Raw genomic sequence first — 26,250 nt, forward strand, 5'->3', positions numbered from 1 at the left:
GGGGCGATCTGAGTGAAGATATCGCCCTGGGGGGGACTCTGTACCTGTTTAGTATCCCAGGAGGGTGGAGTCAGGATGCAGCTTTTATATAGGTCAGGCAAGGTCCAGGAATGAAGTTAGTGGTTAGTTTGGGTGAGTGTGAGCGGGTGAGAGGTGAAGATGTGGAGATAGAATGTATAATTGATGTGCTGTTATGTGTGTGCAGGGAGGACGGAGAAGAAGCCATGGCCGTACCAGCAGAGAGAGGTCAGTGATCGCCGGAGGAGTCACCAAGGGGGGGTTCCAGCTAGTGGTGTTAAGTTCATGAACGAATCGTTCTTTTGACACAAAAAAACAACGGCCTAAATTTAGATACGGGTTTCCTTACTCATTATCCTACAGTTATGACCTCCTCTGTGACTATCAACCTCCCCCCAGTCTATAGCTCTCCCTCTGTCTTATCTCACTAACTATGCTAGATTTATTACCATTGCCATAAACATTTGTTTATGTTTGTTTTCTTTTCTCTTCTTTTTTTTTTTTTCTTTGGCTTAGAGCTTGTGGTTTGTTTTTTTATTTATTATTTTTTTTACCACTCTGCTAAATATTTTGTGACTCAGTACTGCTTGGACCTTGATGAAGTGGACATACCCCGAAAGCTTGTCATGAAAAATTGTATGTTAGTGCAAATATAAAAAGTATCACGGACAGTACAGAATTGTTTCAGTGACCTGGATGACCCGGCTCATCTGACTGGACTGACTGGTATGAAACAGTTCACATGTGTCTGACTCACTCAGCAGGAGAGACAGGTCTGGTAATATGATTCTAGAGCACAGGTTTCAAACAGTAGGCCCGCGGGCAGAATCCATCCCTCCAGGCCATTTCATGTGGCCCTCGCACCTCTCCTGCAGCTGCTGCATCTCCCTCATCTCTGCCCCTACCTTGTCTCAGCACTCTGTAAATTAGAGCGTCAGCTCTGCAGGACACACCTCTCTATATACTGTATCTTCTCTGTATATTAGAGCGTCAGCTCCGCACGACACACATCTCTCTCTATATACTGTATCAGTATCCTCTCTGTATATTAGAGCGTCAGCTCTGCAGGACACACCTCTCTCTATATACTGTATCTTCTCTGTATATTAGAGCGTCAGCTCTGCACGACACACAACTCTCTATATACTGTATCAGTATCCTCTCTGTATATTAGAGCATCAGCTCTGCAGGACACACACCTCTCTCTCTATATACTGTATCAGTATCCTCTCTGTATATTAGAGCGTCAGCTCTGCAGGACACACCTCTCTCTATATACTGTATCTTCTCTGTATATTAGAGCGTCAGCTCTGCATGACACACAACTCTCTATATACTGTATCAGTATCCTCTCTGTATATTAGAGCATCAGCTCTGCACGACACACATCTCTCTCTATATACTGTATCAGTATCCTCTCTGTATATTAGAGCGTCAGCTCTGCAGGACACACCTCTCTCTATATACTGTATCTTCTCTGTATATTAGAGCGTCAGCTCTGCACGACACACAACTCTCTATATACTGTATCAGTATCCTCTCTGTATATTAGAGCATCAGCTCTGCAGGACACACATCTCTCTATATACTGTATCTGTATCCTCCCTGTATATTAGAGCGTCCTCTCTGTATATTAGAGCATCAGCTCTGCAGGACACACATCTCTCTATATACTGTATCTGTATCCTCCCTGTATATTAGAGCATCCTCTCTGTATATTAGAGCGTCAGCTCTGCACGACACACAACTCTCTATATACTGTATCAGTATCCTCTCTGTATATTAGAGCATCAGCTCTGCAGGACACACATCTCTCTATATACTGTATCTGTATCCTCCCTGTATATTAGAGCGTCCTCTCTGTATATTAGAGCATCAGCTCTGCAGGACACACATCTCTCTATATACTGTATCTGTATCCTCCCTGTATATTAGAGCATCCTCTCTGTATATTAGAGCGTCAGCTCTGCAGGACACACATCTCTCTATATACTGTATCTGTATCCTGTCTGTACATTAGAGCGTCAGCTCCGCTCGACACACATCTCTATATATACTACCTCTGTATCCTCTCTGTATATTAGCTCTGCAGGACACACATCTCTCTATATACATATATGCTACATATTATTGGTAAAAAAAAAAACAAACACAATAAGCGTATTTTGATTGGTTTGTGCAAAAGTTATTGTGTTTACTAACTACGGGAAAGATTTATGTCATTTTTATTGTTTTTTTTTTTAACTAGTAATGGCGGCGATTTGCGATTTTCTTGCGGGACTGCGACATTGCGGCGGACAGATCAGACCCTTGACTAACATTTTTGACACTTTTGGGGGTACCAGTGACATTACTACAGTAATCAGTGCTATAAATATGCACTGTTACTGTAAAAATGACACTGGCAGGGGAGGGGTTAACTTTATTGGTGATCAAGGGGTTAAGTGTGTCCCTAGGGGCTTGATTATAACTGTCAGGGGCGTGGCTTGTTAGATCATCACAAAGACATACGATCCTACATAGCAGGATCGCATAGCCTCTGTCATGATCTAAGGGAGAATGACAGACGGCTGTGTTTACATCAGCCGTCTGTCTTTCTCCCTCTCCTGTGAGAGATCGCGAGTGGCCGGCGGACATCGGAGCCGCCAGTCACACAAGCGGGGATGTCAGTGAACGAGCGGGGGCAGGAGCGCGCCTCCGGCGGCGCACGCTTCCCCACTACAGGCTCGTGAGCGAGTGACGTACCCATACGTCACTTTGCCCAGGAGAGGCTGACTGACGCAGTATATAGTCGTGCGGCAGTCGGCAAGGGGTTAAATAATTGCCTTTGCATTCTAATATTACTGATTTTAGTAGTGGTGCATCAAAATTAAAATTCCGGTGCTAAAACCGAAAATTCGGGATGCACTTGGCCAAAAACCGAAACTGAAATAGGCAGTTTTAAAAAAAACATTTTTTTAATTTACCTAATGTGGCTGGCGTTTTTTGCTTTGAAGTCAATGGGACACGATTTTAGATTGAATTTACTAGGGGGCAATTTTGCATTGAAGTCAATGAGACACAGAACACCATTGTTGGCACCCCCATTATTACATCAGATGTCAAGAACCCCCCCCCCCAACAGAAATCAAGTCCCCATCCTCCCTTACATCACAGTGCACCCCCCTTCTTTATTGGAACTTCATAAAACAGCAACATGACGCAAACTATGTAACCTTGGTCAGCAAACGCGTTTCACACTCCTGTGCTTAATCATTGCAATGATGATTATTGCATGAGCAATGATTAAGCATGAGAGTGTGAAACGCATTTATTTGCTGACCAAGGTTACATTGTTTGCGTCATGTTGCTGTTTTTATGAAGTTCCAATAAAGAAGTTGTTTTATCCCTGGAAGTGTCGCCAATCTCTCTCCTTCTTCCACATATACTTGTGGTTGCAGACCAGGCTGGTACCTGGGTTTGTACAGCTGCGAGGGATCTTCACGGGCTGCCTAGATCTGTGTTACCTCCCTTTGTCTTGTATTGCAACCCCCCTTACCTTGTGCTGCTGCTGGGAAGAAGCTGGGGGTGGGATGCAGAAAGTGCAGGGTCTGGAGGAGGACCAGAGGAGGGCTAAAGTCAGCTGCTGGAATCCGCTGAATGTTGATCACAGAAGGTGGAGACGATGGGGTGTTGCGGCTGCTCAGAGGTGCAGGATCTGTAGGAGGAGTTCTGACCTCTGCTCCAACTGCTGAGACATGGGGGGTGGTTCAAAGCCTTTCCGCAGCTTCAAGAAGCACAGGATCTACCAGAGGAGTTCTGTACTTTCTGTTGCCGACTGCTGAAACAAGGTTTGGGGCCCTGTGTTTGACACATATGCTGTAGAGGATTTCCTTTGTTTCATATCTGAGGTTTACAACCACTTTAACATAGTGGCTGCACGCAGCTGCTCAGAACCCGGTGCCTCCCATGCAGGTAGACATGACCATCTGCACTGGTGTGAATGAGACCAAAAACTTAAAATGATATGATAAGGAGTTACTTCAAATGTCTTTGTTTTATTGCTTGAAACCTCCTTTTCTGTAGCTTCCTTGTGTGTTAATGGATGAATCACAGTTGGTGTTGGTGAAATAATATAATTGTCCCATCACTTTTGCAGGGTATTACCGCTTTGTGGTTCTCGCCTTCAACTGCATGCTCACCTTTGGCTCCTTTTTCTGCTTTGACATGCCCAGCGTTCTGCAGGATCAATTCCAAGGGGTAAGTGTTGGGGTTCATTTCAAAGATGTAATACAACTATGCTAACATTCATGTGTGTGACCATCTAAAACTTTTTCTCTTTCACTCATTGACGGACACAGCTCCTGATCTTCTTAACTATTGGGTTATACTGCCCCCTACAGGAGTAGGACACTAGGCAGAAAGTCTGGGTTTGACTATGGGCAGTCCCAGGAGGATATAATTCCTCTCTCTGCTATAGGCACTCCATTTTTTTTTCTGCCTAGTCAGGAGTAAGGACCTAGTTCCTTGCTGGGATCTCTGGTCCTGGCAATTGTTTATTTTTAGATAGATTTGTTTTTTTTTCCTGTTAGATCTACAATCAATTGCTGGACTGGGCCACCGGCTGGATCCAGTGGTCACCCCAGTCTGGACGCTAGGTCGGCCGTGACATAGCCACACTGGATGGGGACTGGCCTACAAATTTAACTCCTCGCGAGCTCGCATATGACCGGGTCTCAGCCTGAATTGCAGAGTTCTTCCTGGCCGACAGCCACCCATTTCGATGGAGAGGAGTTTCTGTCTGGAGCGGTGCCCATCTGGTTCTTGGTATGGTAAGTAACTGTTCCCCCTCTCCCCCTGAAGGGTTTTGGGGTGGACATGGGGCCTCTCCATGGGTCGGTCAAATACCCAGGTTCCCCTTCTTCCTGTTAGGCACCCCCCCTCATCGGTCCGGTGGCCCCTGTGGGCCATCTCACCCTCCCCTTTGTTCCCTGTCCTCCAGAAGCCTCCTGTTGAGAATCTTTGGGAGATTCCCGTGCTTACGCTGTCTTAGGTGTCCTTTTTGGTGGCTATCACTTCTGAGCGCAGGGTGTCGAAATTGGCAGCGTTATCCTGTCGTTCACCCTATTCGGTTGTTCAGAGATAAGGTGGTTCTTCGCCCCTGTCCATCGTTCCTTCTAAAGGTTGTCTCTGATTTTCATTTGAATTAAGACATTGTGTTGTTTTCCCTGTGCCCAGTGGCGGCCGGTCTATTGAGGGCGCAGGGGCGCCGCCCCCCCATTCATGCGTCCGGCCCCCTAATCTGCATGCAGGGGCGCCGGACGCATGGAGCTTAACCACTTGCCGACCAGTCACGTTGACTGTACTGCGGCAAAGTGGCTCGTTCCCGTCCAGCGACGTAGACCTACGTCGCTGGACTCCTCCCCTTGTGGGCGGCACGCGCACGCCGCCGGAGGCTCGCTCCCGCTGTATTCAGTTACAGCGGGAGTCGGGCCAGGGGAGGATCGGCGGTAATCACCGCCGCTCTTCCCCGATCGTCGGGGAATCGAGTCTTGAGATCCGCCCGCTTTCTCCTAAGTGACAGACAGGGTCAGATTGCAGGGTTCAGCATAGCTGAACCTGTGATCTGTCCCTGTGTCACTCAGTCACCTCCCCGCACACACGTTAGTAAGCACCAAGCATACATTAACCCCTCCCTCTCCAATAAAATTAACCCCTTCCCTGCCAGTGTCATTTTTACAGTAACAGTGCATATGTATAGCACTGATTACTGTAGTAATGTCACTGGTACCCCCAAAAGTGTCAAAAATGTCAGTCAAGGGTCTGATCTGTCCGCCGCAATGTCGCAGTCCCACAAAAAAAATCGCAGATCGCCACCATTACTCGTTAAAAAAAAAAAAACCACCAAAAATGACAGAAATCTTTCCCTTAGTTAGTAAACGCAATAACTTTTGCGCAAACCAAACAAAATACGCTTATTGTGATTTTTGTTTACCAAACATAGGTAGCAGAAAACAAATTGGCCAAAAATTAAAAAAAAATTGATTTTTACATTTTTTTGGGGGGGATTTCATATAAAAAAATGTGAAAAATATTGTTACTTTTTCAAAATTTACGCTCTTTTTTTGTTTATAGCGCAAAAAGCTCTGTTTGTGGGAAAAAAGGACATAAATTTCCTTTGGGTACGGCGTCGCACGACCACGCAATTGTCAGTTAAAGTCACACAGCCGAATCGCAAAAAGTGGCCTGGACGTAAGACAGCAAAATCCTACGGTGGTAAAGTGGTTAATGGGTTTTTTTTTTTACATCACCTGATTAGAGCCAGAGGCTCTAATAGGGCGATGCAAAGGGTGGAGCTGGGGCACAGAGCAGTGCGCCCCGAGCCCACCCATTGTGTTACAATAGTGAATGAAAATTCGCTATTGCCACACCGATCCTCCTCCTGGCCAATCAGGAAGCGCGTCCGATACGCGCTTCCTGATTGGCCCCAAGGCAAACCCCATGCCATTGGCTGAGGAGGAGGTGGGAGCGGGAGGACCCGAGGAGACGCGCCGCCGGGACTGATGAGAAGTTGACGTCAGGACACTGATGAGGAGCCACCCACAGCCACTGCTGCTCCAGGTAAGTAAGGGGGCACGCACGCTGATCTCTGCATTGGGGGCATGTATGCTGGTCACTGCATTGGGGGCACTTACGCTAATCTCTGCATTGGGGGCATGTATGCTGGTCACTGCATTGGGGGAACGCACACTAATCTCTGCATTTGGGGCATGTATGCTGGTTACTGCATTGGGGGCACGCACGCTGATCTCTGCATTGGGGGCATGTATGCTGGTCACTGCATTGGAGGCACGCATGCTGATCTCTGCATTGGGGACATGTATGCTGGTCACTGCATTGGGGGCACGCACGCTGATCTCTGCATTGGGGACATGTATGCTGGTCACTGCATTGAAGGGGGCACGCACGCTGATCTCTGCATTGGGGTCATGTATGCTGGTCACTGCATTGGGGGCATGTACGCTGGTCACTGCATTGAAAGGGGGCATGTATGCTGGTCACTGCATTGAAGGGGGCATGTATGCTGGTCACTGCATTGAAGGGGGCATGTACGCTGGTCACTGCATTGAAAGGGGGCATGTATGCTGGTCACTGCATTGAAAGGGGGCATGTACGCTGGTCACTGCATTGAAAGGGGGCATGCTGGTCACTGTGCATTGAAAGGGGACACGCTGGTCACTGTGCATTGAAAGGGGGCACGCTGGTCACTGTGCATTGAAAGGGGGCACGCTGGTCACTGTGCATTGAAAGGGGGCACGCTGGTCACTGTGCATTGAAAGGGGGCACGCTGGTCTCTCTGCATTGAAAGGGGGCACACTATACCTTATTTACTGAAGGCCCCTTTCACACTTTTGGGACCTCAAAGTCACGCAATTTTTCACAGCGTTTTTTGCCGCAAAGCAATGCCTATTACATTTTTCTGTTTGTGCCCCCCCAAAAATTTTGAACACCAGCCGCCACTGCCTGTGCCCCAGGCCTAAACATCCAAAGGAAATTGCTTTGCGTGCCTTGGTAGTGGTTTGGGCAATTAGGGTGTACCTGGCAGCTACGGAGTCTTTAGGAAGTCAAACTCACTATTTGTGCTCGCGGATGGGCCTCGGAAAGGGTTGTCTGCTTCCTCTGACCATTTCCAGATGGATCAGACAGACGGTGATTCAGGCCAATTCTATCAAGGGTCAGGTTCCTCCTTTCACTGTCAAGGTGCACTCTACTCGGGCGCTCCGTGACTCCTGGGCTTTCGTTCATCAGGCGTCAGTGACACAGGTTTGCAAGGTAGCCACTGGGTCGTCGGTGCACATTTTCACAAAGGTCTGCCGCAAGGTTTTGCAGGTTGCTGTTTGGAAGACCTGATCCTCTTTGAGGGTGTACTGTTTTTCTCAGGTGGGCTCCAGTTGTTTCGGCTGAGCTCCTGTTTACCTGGTTGGCTATAGTTTAGGCTTGGGAATGTATTTTTCGCTGTTCCCACCCCTCATGTTTAAAACTGCTTTGAGACGTCCCAATGGTTAAGAAGATCAGAAGCTGTGTCCATCAATGAACAAAGGAGAAAATTGGATTTTTGACTTACCGTAAATGTTCATTGATGGACACAGCACCCACCCCTCTGTGGAGTTGTAATTCTTCTGACACTGCTTGTAACAAAACTGAGTACCTATAGCATCAAGAGGGAGTAGACCCCCTGGGACTGCTCATAGGCATAGCTAGACTTTTTTTTCTGTCAAGTGTCCTACTTCTGTAGGAGGCAGTATAACCCAATGGTCAGGAAGATCAGGAGCTGTGTCCATCAATGGATTTTACGGTAAGTCAAAAATCCAACTATTTTTTTTTTTTATACAGTGGATTATAACTGTCTAGTTTTGCTATAGCTGAATGATGGCTACAGTGTGGTCGCACATTTCCAGGAGGGTGTCTATTGACATCCACCCCCCCCCCCCCCCATTATTGTGCTTCCCGCGCGCCTTCTGTGGCGTGCATCAGGAGCACTGTTTAATCTTCGGACACAGCAATCACAAATCAGGGTAAAGAGCCAATCACAGTGGCTCTCTACCATGTGAGCAGCTGGATCCAATCACAGCTGATCACACTGTAAACAGGATTTTCTGGTTATCGGCAGTCCTCTGTAATCGGCCAGTGTGAAAGAGGACATCTACACTGATAATTAGGGCACTGATCATCAGTGTCCTGATTATCATTGCAGCCCCAACAGTGTCCATTAGTGCCCACCAGTGAAGGAGAAAAATGACTGATTTTGTAAAATATTAGAACAGAAACTAAGAAAAACTTCTTTTTTTTTAATATTAACCACTTAGCGACGGACCACCACAGATATACTGCGGCAGGCAGCCCTGCTGGGCAAAGTGACGTATGGGTATGTCACTCGCTCAGCCACCTGTGGTGTGCGCGCCGCCGGAGGCGCGCTCCCGCCCCCGCTCCTTCACAGGCATCCCCGCGCAAGTAACCGCGCAAGTACTTCCGATGTCCGCCGGTCACTCGCGCTGGAGAGGGAGAAAGGCAGACGGCTGATGTAAACACAGCCGTCTGTCATTCTCCCTGGTGTAACTGCAGAGACTGTACGATCCTGCTATGTAGGATCGTATGTCTCTGTGGTTACATCACAAGCCACACCCCCCCACAGTTAGAATCATGCCCCTAGGGATACATTTATCCCACTGTTTACCAATAAAGTTAACCCCTTCCCTTCCAGTGTCATTTTTACAGTAACAGTGCATATGTATGTCACTGGTACCCCCAAAAGTGTCAAAAATGTCAGTCAAGGGTCCAATCTGTCCGCCGCAATGTCGCAGTCCCGCAAAAAAAAAAAAAAAAAATCGCAGATCGCCGCCATTACTAGTTTAAAAAAAAAAAACAATAAAAATTACATAAATCTTTCCCGTAGTTAGTAAACGCAATAACTTTTGCGCAAACCAATCAAAATACGCTTATTGCGATTTTTTTTACCAAAAATATGTAGCAGAAAACAAATTGGCCTAAAATGTTGCATTTTGATTTTTTAATTTTTTTGGGGGGAATTTCATATAAAAAATGTGAAAAATATTATTTTTTTTAAATTGTCGCTCTTTTTTTGTTTATAGCGCAAAAAGTAAAAATCGCACAGGTGATAAAATACCACCAAAAGAAAGCTCTGTTTGTGGGGAAAAAATGTCATTTGGGTAAAGCGTCGCACGACCGCGCAATTGTCTGTTAAAGTCACGCAGTGCCGAATCGTAAAAATAGGCCCTGGTCTTTGAGCAGCCAAATCCTCCGGGGCTTAAGTGGTTACCCCCCGGGTGGGTTCGTTACACAGAGAGACAGCCGAGGAGTGGTTGAAAACAACGGTCTATGGTTTATTCTTCCAATTTGCTGGAAACAAGTGCAAGCATCCAAACAGCATAAATCAAACAAAACATAAAACAAACCCTGGCCACTTGGGGCGTCTACCTTCACAACACAGGAACCTACCTATGGAGTCTGTCACAACCTACTGATGGGCAGACACTGCTGGTCATACAGCAGAAAACCAATATTCTATTTGTTTTCTTTTCACACAGAAAAAGTCAACACCACCTCACCTTCAGAAGTCTTTCTCAGCTCACTGCTCTCCTTAACGCAAAAAGACTCAGGATGCAGTAATCAGTAGTCATCCTCTGGATAACTTATTGAGGCCTTAATTGCCTCATTCTGAATAGCTGAAGCTTTCCAACGTCCTTAAACCTTTCTGGCTACCTCCGCAACCGACACCTGATAGTAATTGGTGAATTGTCTAAACAAGGCAGAAATGTATCTCCCGTCTGTGAAAACACCCACCGATTTACCTGACTTCCTGTCACATACACCCCCCCCCCCCTGTTTCAACCCTAGGGTTGGGACACAGGTTGCCAGGCACGCATGCACTCGTGACAAACCATCTGCATTCCCCATTTGAAGACTGGGGCAATGCGTTACCAAAACTAAATTCCTGAAGGGCCAGGAACCATTTATTTATTCTCCTATTGGTCTCCTTGTTCTGTGCCATCCACTTTAACGAGGCATGATCCATCACCAGTTCAAACTGTCTACCCACGAGCTAGTACCGGAGAGAATCTAGAGCCCATTTCACCGTCAAACACTCTTTGTCAATGGTGGTATAATTCTCCTCATGGGCCTTCAACTTTCGGCTGAGGTACATAACAGGGTGTTCTTCCCCCTTGATAATCTGGGACAGTACAGCTCCTAAACCCACATTTGATGCATCTGTCTGAACCACAAAGTCCAGTGAAAAATCAGGCGAATTTAAAACTGGCTGACTACATAAGGCCTGTTTTAAAGCCTGAAAAGCTGTTTCTGCTTTGGGAGTCCATTTGATCATGACAGACTCCTTCCCTTTGGTCAAATTGGTCAGCAGCCTGTGAGGCAAAATGGGGAATAAAACGGCGATAATAACCTGCGATCCCCAAAAATGCACGAACCTGTTTCTTGTTGGTGGGACATTGCCAATCCTGAATTGCCTCAACTTTGTTTATTTGGGGCTTGATTAGACCTCTTCCAATGGTATACCCCAGATACTTCGCCTCTTCTAGCCCAAGGGTACATTTTTTGGATTGGCTGTAAACCCGGCTTTCCCGATGGAATCCAACACAGCCTGAACTTTTGGTAAGTGTGAGTCCCAATCCTCAATGTGGATGACCACGTCATCGAGGTATGCAGCAGCATAGGCTCGATGAGGCCGAAGGGTCTTATCCATGGTGCGTTGAAATGTGGCAGGAGCATTCTGTAACCCAAAAGGCATCCTCCGATATTGGAAAGATCCGTCTGGAGTTACAAATGCTGTTTTTTCCCTGGCCGACCCCGAGAGAGGAATTTGCCAATAACCCTTGGTCAGGTCTAACGTCGTCATGTACCGGCAGTGCCTAGGCGATCAATCAGTTCATCTATGCGGGGCATAGGATAGGGGTCAAACTTAGTGATTTTATTCAGGCGGCGAAAGTCATTACAAAACCGCCAACTTCCATCTGGTTTGGGCACTAAGACAATGGGACTGGACCAATCACTATTTGACTCTTCTATCACCCCCAGCTCAAGCATTTTTTTTTTTACTTCCTGGCGAATTGCCTCTCGCCAGGCTTCTGGAATGCTTTAAGGCTTTAACGTGACCTTATCCCCTGGTGTGGTGATAATGTCATGTTTAACTCCGGAGACCCAACCTGGCAGGTCTGAAAACTTCTCCCTATTACAGAGCACAAATTCTTTAACCTCCTGTTGCTGAGTTTTGGACAGAGTCTCCGCTATCCCAACTTCAGGGACCGCCAGGTTAAATGGAGCAGAAAATCGGGTAGTCTTAGCGACCAAGGACTCTCTATCCTTCCATGGTTTCAACAAGTTCACGTGATAGAGCTGCTCAGCTTTTCGGCTGCTCAGGTTTTCGTCTTCCCGGTTGGCTAATTTTATAATTCACCACCCCCATTCAATCCAACACTTCATAGGGACCCTGCCATTTGGCTAGGAATTTACTTTTGACCGTGGGGACCAGCACCAACACCCTATCACCAGGTGCAAAAGAACAGACCTGGGCTCCACGATTGTAAATCCTTTGTTGAGCCAACTGGGCTTGGGCTAGATGTACCTTCACAATCAGCATCACTTGGGCAATTCTATCTTGCATTTGTGCCACATGTTCAATCACACTTCGATGAGGGGAACTCTCTCTCTCCCATGTTTCCCTGGCAATGTCCAGTAGGCCCCGGGGGTGCCTCCCATACAGTAGCTCAAACGGAGAGAACCCTGTGGATGATTGGGGAACCTATCTTATGGCAAACATCAGATAAGGGCGCAGATAATCCCAATTCTTTCCATCTTTATCCACCACTTTCCTCAACATTTGTTTTAAAGTTTTATTAAACCTCTCCACTAACCCGTCTGTTTGAGGGTGATATACTGATGTACGTAATTGGGTCACTTTCAGGAGTTTACAAAGTTCTCTGGTCACCCTAGACATAAACGGGGTGCCCTGGTCAGTTAGGACTTCCTTAGGAAGACCCACACGACTGAAGACCTGAAATAACTCTTTGGCAATGGTTTTAGCAGAGGTATTTCGGAGAGGAATCGCTTCTGGGTAACAGATGGCATAGTCCATTATTACCAAGATGTGCTGGTGCCCTCTAGTGGACTTCAGTAAGGGGCCAACCAAGTCCATGGGGATCCTTTTAAAAGGGACCTCAACAATGGGCAGGGGTACCAATGGATTGCGGAAATGTGGCGTGGGTGCAGTAATCTCACACACTGGACAGGAAGAGCAGTACAATTCCACTTCCTTAGTGATCCCAGGCCAATAAAACCTCTGGGTGATTCTCTCCCGGGTTTTTTCTGCTCCCAAATGTCCCCCAAGAATGTGCCCATGGGCCAGTTCCAAAACCATCTTGCGGTACGGTTTAGGCACTACCAGTTGCTCAAGGGTGTCCTCTATCCTCTGTGACACTCGATATAACAGATCCCTTTCAATAATGAAGTAAAGGAGGGCAATCCTGTCGTCAGGGTTAACTAACTCCCCATCTATCTTCACTACATTCTCTCGGGCTCTTAGCAATGTGGGGTCCCTCAATTGCTCAGTGATAAAATTTTCTCGGTGCACCTCGAGGTCATCAAACCCTATCGGCCACTGTTCCTCTTCTGAGGTAGCAGGCTCCTTCCTAGGTACTGGTGTTTCCCCTGCTAAGACTGAGAATGGAAACTCAGGAGAATCCTCACAGTTAGAGGATTCTGGAGTAGATGTTTCCGGCTCAGAAGAACCACCTACTGGGGAATCTGGGCAATCCCAGAGTTCCCAGAACTTTGGGAAATCCCTTCCCATAATGGCGTCATGTGGCAGTTTGGGAACTAAACCCACTTGGTGACACAAGTTATCGAGGGAGGTTTCAAAGGAAACCGTAGTCACCGGATATTCTCAAGTGTCTCCATGCACACAAACTACAGCCATTTTCCTAGGATGTAAGGTTTTTCCCACCACTAGATCACTTTTCACTAAGATGACCAGGCTCCCTGAATCCAACAATACCATAACATCTTTACCATCTAAGCACATTCTATATAAAGGTCTCTCATTCCCCTTTACTGCAGTGCATGTGGTTGCAAAAAGGGACTGTCGTCTCTCTGTCAGAAAGTCACATTGCATGAGTTCATCACCCGCTGGGCAAACCGCTGCTACATGTCCCTCTTCCCGGCAACGGTAACAAATCAACCTTCTGGTCCTCTCCTGTGGGATGGGTCTTCCAGGCCGCTCTCGCCAAACATTAGCAGTAGTCCCGATAATACCTCTAGTGGCTCTTTGGTCCCTCTCTCCACCCCCATCCCTTGATGCAGTCTTACCTATAGGTGGGGAGGGTCTGGTCTTGGGGTGAAAAGTCTGTGCGTCTCTAGGGAAAGAGGTCAAATTCTCTGTTAGGTTCCTTTCGACCAGGTCTACTAGTTTGTCTGCGGTTTCTGGACCACCATGGCTCACCCATTTCTGCAGGGTGTTAGGAAGAGACCTGAGAAATTTGTCCATGACTACTCGCTCCAAAATTTTTGGTCCGGACAGAATTTCTGGCTGCAGCCATTTCCTAGCCAAATGGATGAGGTCATACATCTGCGACCGAGGTGGCTTCCTCAGCTGATAACTCCAATTGTGGACCCGCTGAGCACGGACATCCAAGGTTACCCCAAAACGTGCCAATATTTCCTCTTTTAATCGATCATAGTTTTTTGCATCTGCAAGCTACAAATCAAAATATGCCTTTTGGGCTTCTCCAGATAATAGGGGGGCCACTAGTCCAGCCCACTGTTCTTTAGGCCAACTCTCTTTCTCCGCTGTTCTTTCAAACGTCATCTGCAGTCATCTTTGGCAATAAGTGGCTTACCCGAAAAGTCGGTATGTTACTGGCCTGACTCCCAGCCTCGGTCTGCTGTCTCTCCCAGCAGCCATGTATCGCATCTCCATTATCCATGATGTTGTTTTTTTTTTTTTCTGCTTATTTTTGTTGTTTTCTTCTGGTATGGTTAGGATCTGTTTATATCCACCATGACCAGTACTGTATACCCTCGAACATGTTGTACTGTACTATACATTCATTTTGTATTTGGTCACACTAGCTTAATTCATATATTTACCATGGTGTGTCTAGTCACATATTTCCATGCATTGTTGCCATATCTGCCTATTGTCCTTTTCTAAGTGACCCCTTATTACTTCTATTTCCTCACAACATTCCCAGTGTCTGTATTAATCAGCCCACAGTGTTGCCCTTTTAAGTATTTGTTGCCCTGTTTAATTGTCCGGGACACGCCCCCAGCATTTGCATATAAAAGACACTCTCTCTCCCTATGTTATTCACTTCAACTGAAGAAGGAGTGCACATGCCCTGCCTGGGCCCTTGTGCAGACTCCGAAACGCGTCTTGAAGCTCCCTCAGCCATCTTGCCAGTTTCCTGTCGCTGACGTCAGACGCCTTCCGGTTCCCTCCACAGCCGCATCTTTCTGATCTCCCCGATCGCCCGGACGCACACAGCCAGCTGGTCTGGCACTCTGTACCTGAGGCACCCCGGATTGTGTGGACCCCTCTCACCATCATGGAACCGTTTTGGACCTGACAGACGCTTTTATCCTTACTTTAATGTAAGTTACTACGTATTTATGTCATAATAAATCATAATCTTGCACTCAAGTGGCGCTCTTCCCTCCTCCTTTATCCATTTGCTGCTTGTGTCTCTGTTCCAAGCCTTCAATGCTCTCTTGGTGAGCCTGTGGTTGAGCTGCAAGGCTCCGCTGAAAACCCGCATTTGTCTGCTGTTGATTTGCATTTGCTATAGCCAGTTGTCTCAGTATCTCCTCCATTTTGGGTTTGCTTTAACTGCCCGTGGCACTCCACCATGTGTAAGGGGTTGGCTCGGTAGCGGGTGTGGTGACCCCCTGGGTGGGTTCGTTCCACAGAGAGACAGCCGAGGAGTGGTTGAAAACAACGGTCTATGGTTTATTCTTTCAATTTGCTGGAAACAAGTGCAAGCATCCAAACAGCATAAATCAAACAAAACATAAAACAAACCCTGGCCACTTGGGCCGTCTACCTTCACAACACAGGAACTTACCTATGGAGTCTGTCACAACCTACTGCTGGGCAGACACTGCTGGTCATACAGCAGAAAACCAATAGTCTATTTGTTTTCTTTTCACACAGAAAAAGTCAACACCACCTCACCTTCAGACGTCTTTCTCGGCTCACTGCTCTCCTTAACGCAAAAAGCCTCAGGATGCAGCAATCAGTAGTAATCCTCTGGATAACTTATAGAGGCCTTAATTGCCTCATTCTGAAGAGCTTTCCAATGTCCTTAAACCTTTCTGGCTACCTTCGCAGCCGACACCTGATAGTAATTGGTGAATTGTCTAAACAAGACAGAAATGTATCTCCCGTCTGTGACAACACCCACCGATTTACCTGACTTCCTGTCACATACCCCCCCTCTTGTTTCAACCCTGGGGTTGGGACAAAGGTTGCCAGGCACGCATGCATTCGGGACAAACCATCTGCATTCCCCATTTGAACACCGGGGCGATGCGCTACCACAAAACTAAATTCCTGAAGGGCCAGGAACCACCTATTTATTCTCCTATTCGTCTCCTTGTTCTGTGCCATCCACTTTAACGGGGTATGATCCGTCACCAGTTCAAACTGTCTACCCACAAGGTACTACCGGAGAGAATCCAAAGCCCATTTCACCGCCAAACACTCTTTCTTAATGGTGGCATAATTCTCCTCATGGGCCTTCAACTTTCGGCTGAGGTACATAACAGGGTGTTCTTCCCCCTTGATAATCTGGGACAGTACAGCTCCTAAACCAACATTTGACGCATCTGTCTGAACCACAAAGTTCTGTGAAAAATCAGGCGAATTTAAAACTGGCTGACTACATAAGGCCTGTTTTAAAGCTGAAAAGTAGTGAATTGTCTAAACAAGGCAGAAATGTATCTCCCGTCTGTGACAACACCCACCGATTTACCTGACTTCCCGTCACACTGTATATTTCTTGTTATTTCCATAATCTACCACCAAAGAACAACCCAAAACAAATTCTCCTGATGAATTCAACAATACCACATGTATGTTTTTTTTTTGCGCTATAAACAAAAAAAGAGCGACAATTTTGAAAAAAAAAAACAATATTTTTCACATTCTTTTATATGAAATTCTCAAAAAAAATTGTAAAAACCAAAATTTAACATTTCAGGCCAATTTTTTTTCTGCTACATATTTTTGGTAAAAAAAAACCCGCAATAAGCGTATTTTGATTGGTTTGCGCAAAATTTATTGCGTTTACTAACTACGGAAAAAATTTATGTCATTTTTATTGTTTTTTTTTTTTTTTTACAAGTAATGGCGGTGATCTGCGATTTTTTTTTTTTCGCGGAACTTCGACATTGCGGCGGACAGATCGGACCCCCAACTGACATTATGGACACTTTTGGGGGTATCGGTGACATTACTACAGTAATCAGTGCTAAAAATATGCACTGTTACTGTAATAATGACAGTGGCAGGGAAGGGGTTAACCCTGTGGGTGATCAAGGTGTTAAATTTGACCCTAGGGGTGTGATTCTAACTATGGGGGGGGCGTGGCTTGTAAAGTCATCACAGAGACATGTGATTCTTTATGGCAGGATCACATGACATCTGTGATAACTTCAGGGAGAAGTAGGGACGGCTGTGTTTACATCAGCAGACTGTCCTCCTCTGTCAGCGGCGGGAGATCGCGAGTGGCCTGCGGCCATCGGAGCCGCCGGTCACACGCACTAGCTTCCCCGCTGATGAACTGGGGTGGTAGCGCGCCTCCGGCGGCGCGATCGCCCCCTAGCTCCTCCCAGGCGAGCGCCGTACATGTACGGGACTTTGCCTGGGAGAGCCAACCTGCCGCCGTACATCTGCGGTGGCTGGGTGGCTGGTCGGCAAGTGGTTAAGCAGGGCCTCTGCTTAAAAAAAAATATATATATATATATATATATATATATATATATATATATATATATACACGAAAGTGTTCAAAGTATTCGGCCCCCTTTGAACTTTGCAAACTTTTGCCACATTTCAGGCTACAAACATAAAGATATAAAACTGTAATTTTTTGTGAAGAATCAACAAGTGGGACACAATCATGAAGTGGAACAAAATTTCTTGGATATTTCAAACTTTTTTAACAAATAAAAAACTGAAAAATTGGGCGTGCAAAATTATTCAGCCCCCTTAAGTTAATACTTTGTAGCTCCTTTTGCTGCGATTACAGCTGTAAGTCGCTTGGGGTATGTCTCTATCAGTTTTGCACATCGAGAGACTGAAATTTTTGCCCATTCCTCCTTGCAAAACAGCTCGAGCTCAGTGAGGTTGGATGGAGAGCGTTTGTGAATAGCAGTTTTCAGTTCTTTCCACAGATTCCATTGTAGATTTTGCTTTATGTTTTGGATCATTGTCTTGTTGGAAGACAAATCTCCGTCCCAGTCTCAGGTCTTTTGCAGACTCCATCAAGTTTTCTTCCAGAATGGTCCTGTATTTGGCTCCATCCATCTTTCCATCAATTTTAACCATCTTCCCTGTCCCTGCTGAAGAAAAGCAGGTCCAAACCATGATGCTGCCACCACCATGTTTGACAGTGGGGATGGTGTGTTCAGGGTGATGAGCTGTGTTGCTTTTGCGCCAAACATAACGTTTTGCATTGTTGCCAAAAAGTTTGATTTTGGTTTCATCTGATCAGAGCACCTTCTTCCACATGTTTGGTGTGTCTCCCGGGTGGCTTGTGGCAAACTTTAAACAACGCTTTTTATGGATATCTTTAAGAAATGGCTTTCTTCTTGCCACTCTTCCATAAAGGCCAGATTTGTGCAGTATACGACTGATTGTTGTCCTATGGACAGAGTCTCCCACCTCAGCTGTAGATCTCTGCAGTTCATCCAGAGTGATCATGGGCCTCTTGGCTGCATCTCTGATCAGTCTTCTCCTTGTATGAGCTGAAAGTTTAGAGGGACGGCCAGGTCTTCGTAGATTTGCAGTGGTCTGATACTCCTTCCATTTCAATATTATCGCTTGCACAGTGCTCCTTGGGATGTTTAAAGCTTGGGAAATCTTTTTGTATCTAAATCCGGCTTTAAACTTCTCCACAACAGTATCTCGGACCTGCCTGGTGTGTTCCTTGTTCTTCATGATGCTCTCTGCACTTTAAACGGACCTTTGAGACTATCACAGTGCAGGTGCATTTATATGGAGACTTGATTACACACAGGTGGATTCTATTTATCATCATAAGTCATTTAGGTCAACATTGGATCATTCAGAGATCCTCACTGAACTTCTGGAGAGAGTTTGCTGCTCTGAAAGTAAAGGGGCTGAATAATTTTGCACGCCCAATTTTTCAGTTTTTTATTTGTTAACAAAGTTTGAAATATCCAATAAATTTCATTCCACTTCATGATTGTGTCCCACTTGTTTATTCTTTACAAAAAATTACAGTTTTATATCTTTACGTTTGAAGCCTGAAATGTGGCAAAAGGTCGCAAAGCTCATGGGGGCCGAATACTTTCACAAGGCACTGTATATATATATATATATATATATATATATATATATATTCATGTGACAACACTGAAGAAATTACACTTTGCTACAATGTAAAGTAGTGAGTGTACAGCTTTTATCACAGTGTAAATTTGCTGTCCCCTCAAAATAACTCAACACACCATTAATGTCTAAACTGCTGGCAACAAAAGTGAGTACACTCCTAAGTTAAAATGTCTAAATTGGGCTAAAGTGTCAATATTTTGTGTGGTCACCATTTTTTTCCAGCGCTGCCTTAACCCTCTTGGACATGGAGTTCACTAGAGCTTCACAGTTTTCCACTGGAGTCCTCTTCCACTTCCCCATGACAACATCATGTAGCTGGTGGATGTTAGAGACCTTGCGCTTCTCCACCTTCTGTTTGAGGATGCTTAACAGATGATCAATAGGGTTTAGGTTAGGAGACATGCTTGGCCAGTTTATCCCCTTTACCCTCAGCTTCTTTAGCAAGGCAGTGGTCATCTTGGAGGTGTTTGGGGTCGTTCTTATGTTGGAATACTGCCCTGCGGCTCAGTCTCTGAAGGGAGGGGATCATGCTCTGCCTCAGTATATACACAGTACATGTTGGCATTCATGGTTCCCTCAATGAACTGTAGCTCCCCAGTGCTGGCAGCACTCATGCAGCCCCAGACCATGAAACTCCCACCACCAAGCTTGACTGTAGGCAAGACACACTTGTCTTTGTACCTTTTGTACTCCTCACCTGGTTGTCGTGACACCAACGGAACCAAATACGTTTATCTTGGTCTCATCAGACCACAGGACATGGTTCCAGTAATCCATGTCCTTAGTCTGCCTGTCTTCAGCAAATTGTTTGCAGACTTTCTCGTGCATCATCTTTAGAAGAGGCTTCCTTCTGGGACGACAGCCATGCAGACCAGTTTGATGCAGTGACCCCCCCACCCCTTCAGCAATGCTGGCAGCACTTATACATTCTCTTTCCCGAAGACAACCTCTGGATATGACGCTGAGCACGTGCACTCAACATCTTTGGTCGACCATGGCAAAGCCTGTTCTGAGTGGAACCTGTTCTGTTAAACCGCTGTATGGTCTTGGCCACCGTGCTGCAGCTCAGTTTCAGTGTCTTGGCAATCTTCTTTTAGCCTAGGCCATCTTTAAATGTAGGCCATCTTTATGTAACAATTATTTTTTTCAGATCCTCAGAGTTCTTTGCCTTGAGATGCCATGTTGAACTTCCAGTGACCAGTATGAGAGAGTGAGAGCGATAACACCAAATTTAACACACCTGCTCCCCATTCACATCTGAGACCTTGTAACACTAACTTGTCACATGACACCGGGGGAGGGAAAATGGCAAATTGGGCCCAATTTGGACATTTCCACTTACGGGGTGTACTCACTTTTGTTGCCAGCGGCTTAGACATTATTGGCTGTGTTGAGTTATTTTGAGGGGACAGCAAATTTACACTGTTATACAAACTGTACACTCACTACTTTACATTGTAGCAAAGTGTCATTTCTTCAGTGTTGTCACATGAAAAGATATAATAAAACATTTACTAAAATGTGAGGGGTGTACTCAATTTTGTGAGATTGTGTGTGTATGTATATAGAGATAGAGAGATTAGTATGTGTATGCGTGTGTGTGTGTATATATATATATATATATATATATATATATAGTTTCGTAGCAAAAAAAATTTAGTTTTTTTATATGTAGAAGAGGCCTGCACTGGAAGTGGTTAACACTGTTGTTCTGGGAGGACATTATATGATGTCCTCCCAGAATGTGCCTCTCACAAGGCTGCGGGGTCATGCAACGGCACAATCTGTCGCTGGCTGTGTCTGCTGGATGACTAATCACTGCACCGGCCCGCTGCCTGTTTCATGTGATCACTGTGACCAATCACAGCAGATCACATGAAAATTGTAAACAACGGATGATCACATGGTACAGACAGGGCCAATCACAGCCCACCTGTACCATGTGACTATGTTTGACCAATCACATCCAATCACAACAAAAGACACTGATCCGTTTCATTCAGTAAAAATGGTTGCTTATACCAATGAAATGCATTGGTATATGTAATCATAAAGTGTAATAAAAAAAAAAAAAGAAAAACTATTTACATTTTTTTTTATACATACTGCCACCAGTGTCCCTGATGACGCCACACCAATTATATGATAAGGCTGTACTGCACTGGTGACAGTATTTCGGACCTTGAGGAAGGGGACATACTATAAAATCTGGTCCTAAAACTATATGTTAGTGCAAATAAAAAAATTTCATGGACAGTACTCAATTGTTTCTGTCGCAAGTGCATTAATACAGCTACAGTCACTTCATTTTCCAAATAATTGTGACAAAAAAATTAGAAGTTCTAAAAACTTGCCTTGTCTCTAACTAAATACCTTGGACTGTGTACTTTATTGGGCCTCAAGAAATGAGGGGTCCCCCGTACATCAGGATTGATCAATTTGCAGATATATACAGTAAACCATTTGTGGGCTAACTTTTCTACAGACTAAATAAACACTGATTTGGGTTATTTTCACCAAAGAAATGTCGCAGAATACATTTTGACCTATATTCACGAAGAAAGATTATTTATTTGCAAAATGTTATAACTAAAACGAAGAAACATTTTTTTTTTTTTTGTTTATTTAGCAAAACAAAAACCCAATGGTGATTAAATACCACAAAAAGAAAGTTCTAGTTGTGTGAAAAAAATACAAATTTCAAACGGGTACAGTGTTGCATGACCGCGCAATCGTGATTCAAATTGCGACAGCAATGAAATCTGAAAATTGGACTGGGCACTTTTACCCCCGTCCTGCCAGGTGAAGGGCAACTGCAGTAAGCGGCATACAGAAATGAAAGCTTTTCACACATCTACTACCTGTTAAGAGACGGAACCTCCTGTGAAGGAAGGCATGTACACACAGCCAGACTTTTGGTGTACTTCAAACTTTACCATCGCTCATTGGATGAATAATTGGATAGATGTATTTGTAGATATTGTCATTTCTATAGCTGACAGTGATGTATTTTCTCACTTCTCTGCATTGTTTCCAGAAACTGACCTGTAATGGTAGTCCGCCAAATGGTACGCACCGTAATGGCAGCACTGGCTGTGTAGAGGGCCTGGGCATGATTCCAGAGCAGTATAATCTGCTGTACGCTGTATACGCCTGGTCGTGAGTATATTTGACTTTATTACACTGCTACGAATAGAATAATCAGGCTTGTGGATGAAAAACAGAGGAAAGGAAACAGTCTGGAATGGATCACTTGGCAAATAATCTGCCTTTAAGCACTTGCCGACCGCTCACGTTGAGGGTACTGCGGCAAAGGGGCTCGTTATCGTCCAGCGACGTAGACCTATGTCGCTGGATCCCGCCCCCTCTCGCCGGAGACTCGCTCCCGCTGTGTCTGAAAACAGTCGGGCCAGGGGAGGAGAGGCGGTGATCACCGCCGCCCTTCCCCGATCATTGGGGATCGAGTGAGGAAATCCGCCTGCTTGTGTAAACAAAGCGGGCGGATCTCCTATGTGACAGACAGTGACAGATTACAGGTTTCAGCATAGCTGAACCTGCGATCTGTGTCTGTGTCACACAATCCCCTCCCCCCACACACGTCAGTAAGCATGAGGCATACATTTAACCCCTTGATCACCAATAAAGTTAACCCCTTCCCTGCCAGTGTCATTATTACAGTAACAGTGCATATTTATAGCACTGATTACTGTAGTAATGTCACTGGTACCCCCAAAAGTGTCAAAAATATCAGTTAGGGATCCGATCTGTCCGTCGCAATGTTGCAGTCCCGCAAAAAAAAATCACAGATCGCCGCCATTACTAGTAAAAAAAATAAACAATAAAAATGACAAATCTTTCCCGTAGTTAGTAAACGCGATAACTTTTGCGCAAAAACCAATCAAAATACGCTTATTGTGATTTTTTTTTTACCAAAAATATGTAGCAGAAAACAAATTGGCCTAAAATATTAAAAAAGTTTGATTTTTAAATTTTTTTGGGGAATGTTATATATCAGAATGTAAAAAATATTGTTTTTTTTTTCAAAATTGTCGCTCTTTTTTTTCAAAAATTAAAAATCGCACAGGTGATCAAATACCACCAAAAGAAAGCTCTATTTGTGGGGAAAAAAAGGACATAAATTGAATTTGGGTACAACGTCGCATTGTCTGTTAAAGTAACACAGTGCTGAATTGCAAAATATAGCCTGGTCAGGAATGGGGTAAAATCTTCCGGTCTTAAAGCGGTTAAAAATACGCTCATTTTTTTGTCAAAGACATGTAGCTAAATACATTTTGGCCTAAATATATGACAAAAATTGAATATATTGGATATTTTTTAACTGTCAAAGTAGAAAAAGTAAATTTTTTGCAAAATTTTTGCTCTTTTCTTATTAATATCGCAAAAAATTAAAAGCGCAGAGGTGATCAAATACCACCAAAAGGAAGCTCTGTTTGTGGAAAAAAAAAGATGTAAATTTCGTTTGGGTACAGGGTTGCATGACCGCGCAATTGTCAGTTAAAGTCACGCAGTGCCAAGTGGCATGGACGTTAAGCAGGAAAATCCTCCGGGGTACAGTGGTTAAAGCCCAGTTGAAGTCTTGCTTTTAATTCTTATGCAGTCAGACTACATAACAAGGAAACAATGTTGTTTTTTTTTTTTTTTTTTTTTTTTAGAATATAGTCGTACTTAAAACTGTAACTTAAGCATAAAGTATCTTCTGATTAAAGGTGCAAATAATCAAATCAGATAATTCTGTTTTCAATAAATACTTTTTTAAGACCCAGTGACGCAACCTCTGGGTCGGTTTGCTGGTGCAGGTCATTGCTCAGTTTAGTGGAAAGGGCTGAAGGCTCCTGTAAACTTCACAGCACCCTGCATTGAATCTTCTTTTTAGAGTGTTATAGAAAAGAACACATCCCTGGTATCCTATTATATGTGTGTAGCACCCTACAGGTAGGTGCTAGGTATATGCATAGTAGGCCTTGTCTGCTTAACAGCAGGGCAATGATTTCTTTTGGTCAGGGTGTCATGGCTTCCAGGTGTGTCTGCTGAGAGGGGAGTCTCCCCACTGACTCTGTGGGAGGCTTCTCATAGGGCAGTGGAAGAAACCCAATCAGGGACACATTCAGGCTTGTAACTACCCCAGAAGGCAGATTCTGCCGCAAAGGATTCTGGGAGTGGGTATAAGTTTGAGGGGAGTGCATGACTCAGCGTCTTTGGCGGGAGCAGAGTCCCAGGAGGGAGAGAACGGCTGTCTCTCCTCCTGTCTGAGGAAGCGGATGTCTCTGGATGCTGCCTGAGAATCCAGAGGGTGTTGAGTTGAGCTGAAGGGATCCGGTGTGCTGAGAACCAGCGGAGAGAGAGGGGTCCAGTCCCAGGAAAGCCTACACAGGTCGTGAGTACTGTGGATTGCTCCTGGGGGTCTGCCTAGTGTCAGTGGGGACCACTGCGGAGAAGGTTCTGGGATCCAAGTGTCAGATAGCTGTAAAGGGGTGCCTGGTCAGAGGACCCTGAAGTATTAGAGGGGGTACCTAGGTTGAGGACCCTGAAGTGTAAAGGGGGCGCCTGTAGTTTGGGCCCTGAAGAGTCAGTGCAAAGTGTGTAGTGCATCAGTTAAGAGTTGCAGCAGCACAGGAATTTACAAGAGCTACCTCAATCTAGCGCAAGGCTGGAGGGAGCTTTTCAATGACTTTTGAGCAAGGCAGTGTTAAAAGCCAAGTATTCTACAGTCCTGGATCTTCTGAATTCAAGTTGAGGTTCCAGCACAGCTTGTAGTATATTCAAAGCATCAGAAAGCGTTGGCTAGCTTCGGCTGGCGTCAAGACAGCCCTAACAAGCATTTTTGTTAAGAGTCCTAAAAGTGTACTTAGTTGAGCCAAAGGAGTATCCCACTCATTCCCTTCTCCCATCTCTAAAATACAATTGTAGCGGACCCCCAGAACCCCCTAGGGCCTAGTGATGACCTTCAGAGGCAGAGAGGGGCTACATACCTCCTGTGGGTGTGGATTGTCAGGCATGGTGGGTAGTGATGCAGGTAAAATAAATGATAGGCGCCAGTCACTTTTATGCTGAAGGAACAGGATAGTTTATTTCTTCTCAACAGGTCAAAAATAAACTGAGGGAGAGAGGGGTAGGGTCCAGGACACCCTTTAAGAACAGTCTATTAGGCAGACTCCCATTGCAAAAGACAGGTACTCAGACAGTGGTACAGGATAACAGACCTTGAGAATCATTAGGTATCCATAAAACTTCAGATCGATCTGGGAGGCAACTTCTCTCCACCAGATTCAATCCCTTTTTGTGGTCTGTACTGTCTGGACAGCTGTCCTCCATAAGAAACAGGCAGGTTACTCACACAGGTTGCTGGATGTCTGTGGATGATCTTTCCCATGTGGGTCGCTGGCTCTCCTCAGCAGAATCCCAGGCATGTGACCAGGCCTCAGACTTCAGGCCTAGCCAGCAGCAGCACAGCAATACACACCCTCCCCCAAGGGGGTCCGGGCGGGAAGAGACCGATTATTGGACCTCCCCCCTCTTAAATAAGATCTCCCAGAATGCCGTAGTGACACTGTAATTGGCTGAGAGAGACATGGACATTAACAGTTTGTTTAACTGTACTTCTCACACTAATGTCAGAGGCAACAGTGCCACCTACTGACGGAAGGGAGAAACGCAGTCAAACCAGATTAAGAGGGGAAGTTCAATTAACCACAGTAAAATGACAGCCAGGCTAGTTAAGGCCCAACAACTAAATTTAACAGCAACCTTGCATTAAAACAAGGGTGCTACACAATAAAACAACCAAACAAGCATTGCAGAATTGTTATTGACTCAGTTCTCACACCCGGGGGCACAGCTCACATGGGCTGGAGAGGTAACTGGTAACAATGGCAGACCTACCTCAGGCTCAATGCCTGGAAAACCTGCTAGATGTGCATGCTCCTCCCTGCTGGCGACTGGATGCTGAAGCCTTTAGCTGTGCAGTCTGATGTTTAGTTGCTTGAGCATGCACCTCTAAATGTTTTTTGGGCATGTTTTCTTTCATGTAATGCTAAGAAATAAAACGGTTGACAGAGAAAGCCAATAGG

At 45.3% G+C, this 26,250-nt stretch overlaps 1 protein-coding gene across 1 annotated transcript in view; it reads left to right on the forward strand.

The window, feature by feature from the left end:
* The first annotated feature begins 214 nt into the window (after window positions 1-214).
* Window positions 215-26,250, forward strand: part of LOC309557678 (lysosomal dipeptide transporter MFSD1-like) — a 77,130-nt gene continuing 51,094 nt past the window's right edge. The window contains exons 1-3 of the mRNA XM_082260463.1: window positions 215-246; window positions 4,157-4,257; window positions 22,200-22,324. Of these exons, the coding sequence (XP_082116589.1) occupies window positions 225-246; window positions 4,157-4,257; window positions 22,200-22,324 (248 nt within the window). The 5' untranslated portion in view covers window positions 215-224. The remainder of the gene's footprint in view (window positions 247-4,156; window positions 4,258-22,199; window positions 22,325-26,250) is intronic.

This window comes from Pelophylax lessonae, assembly GCF_965119305.1.
Source record: "Pelophylax lessonae genome assembly, chromosome: 6".
NCBI lineage: Eukaryota > Metazoa > Chordata > Amphibia > Anura > Ranidae > Pelophylax > Pelophylax lessonae.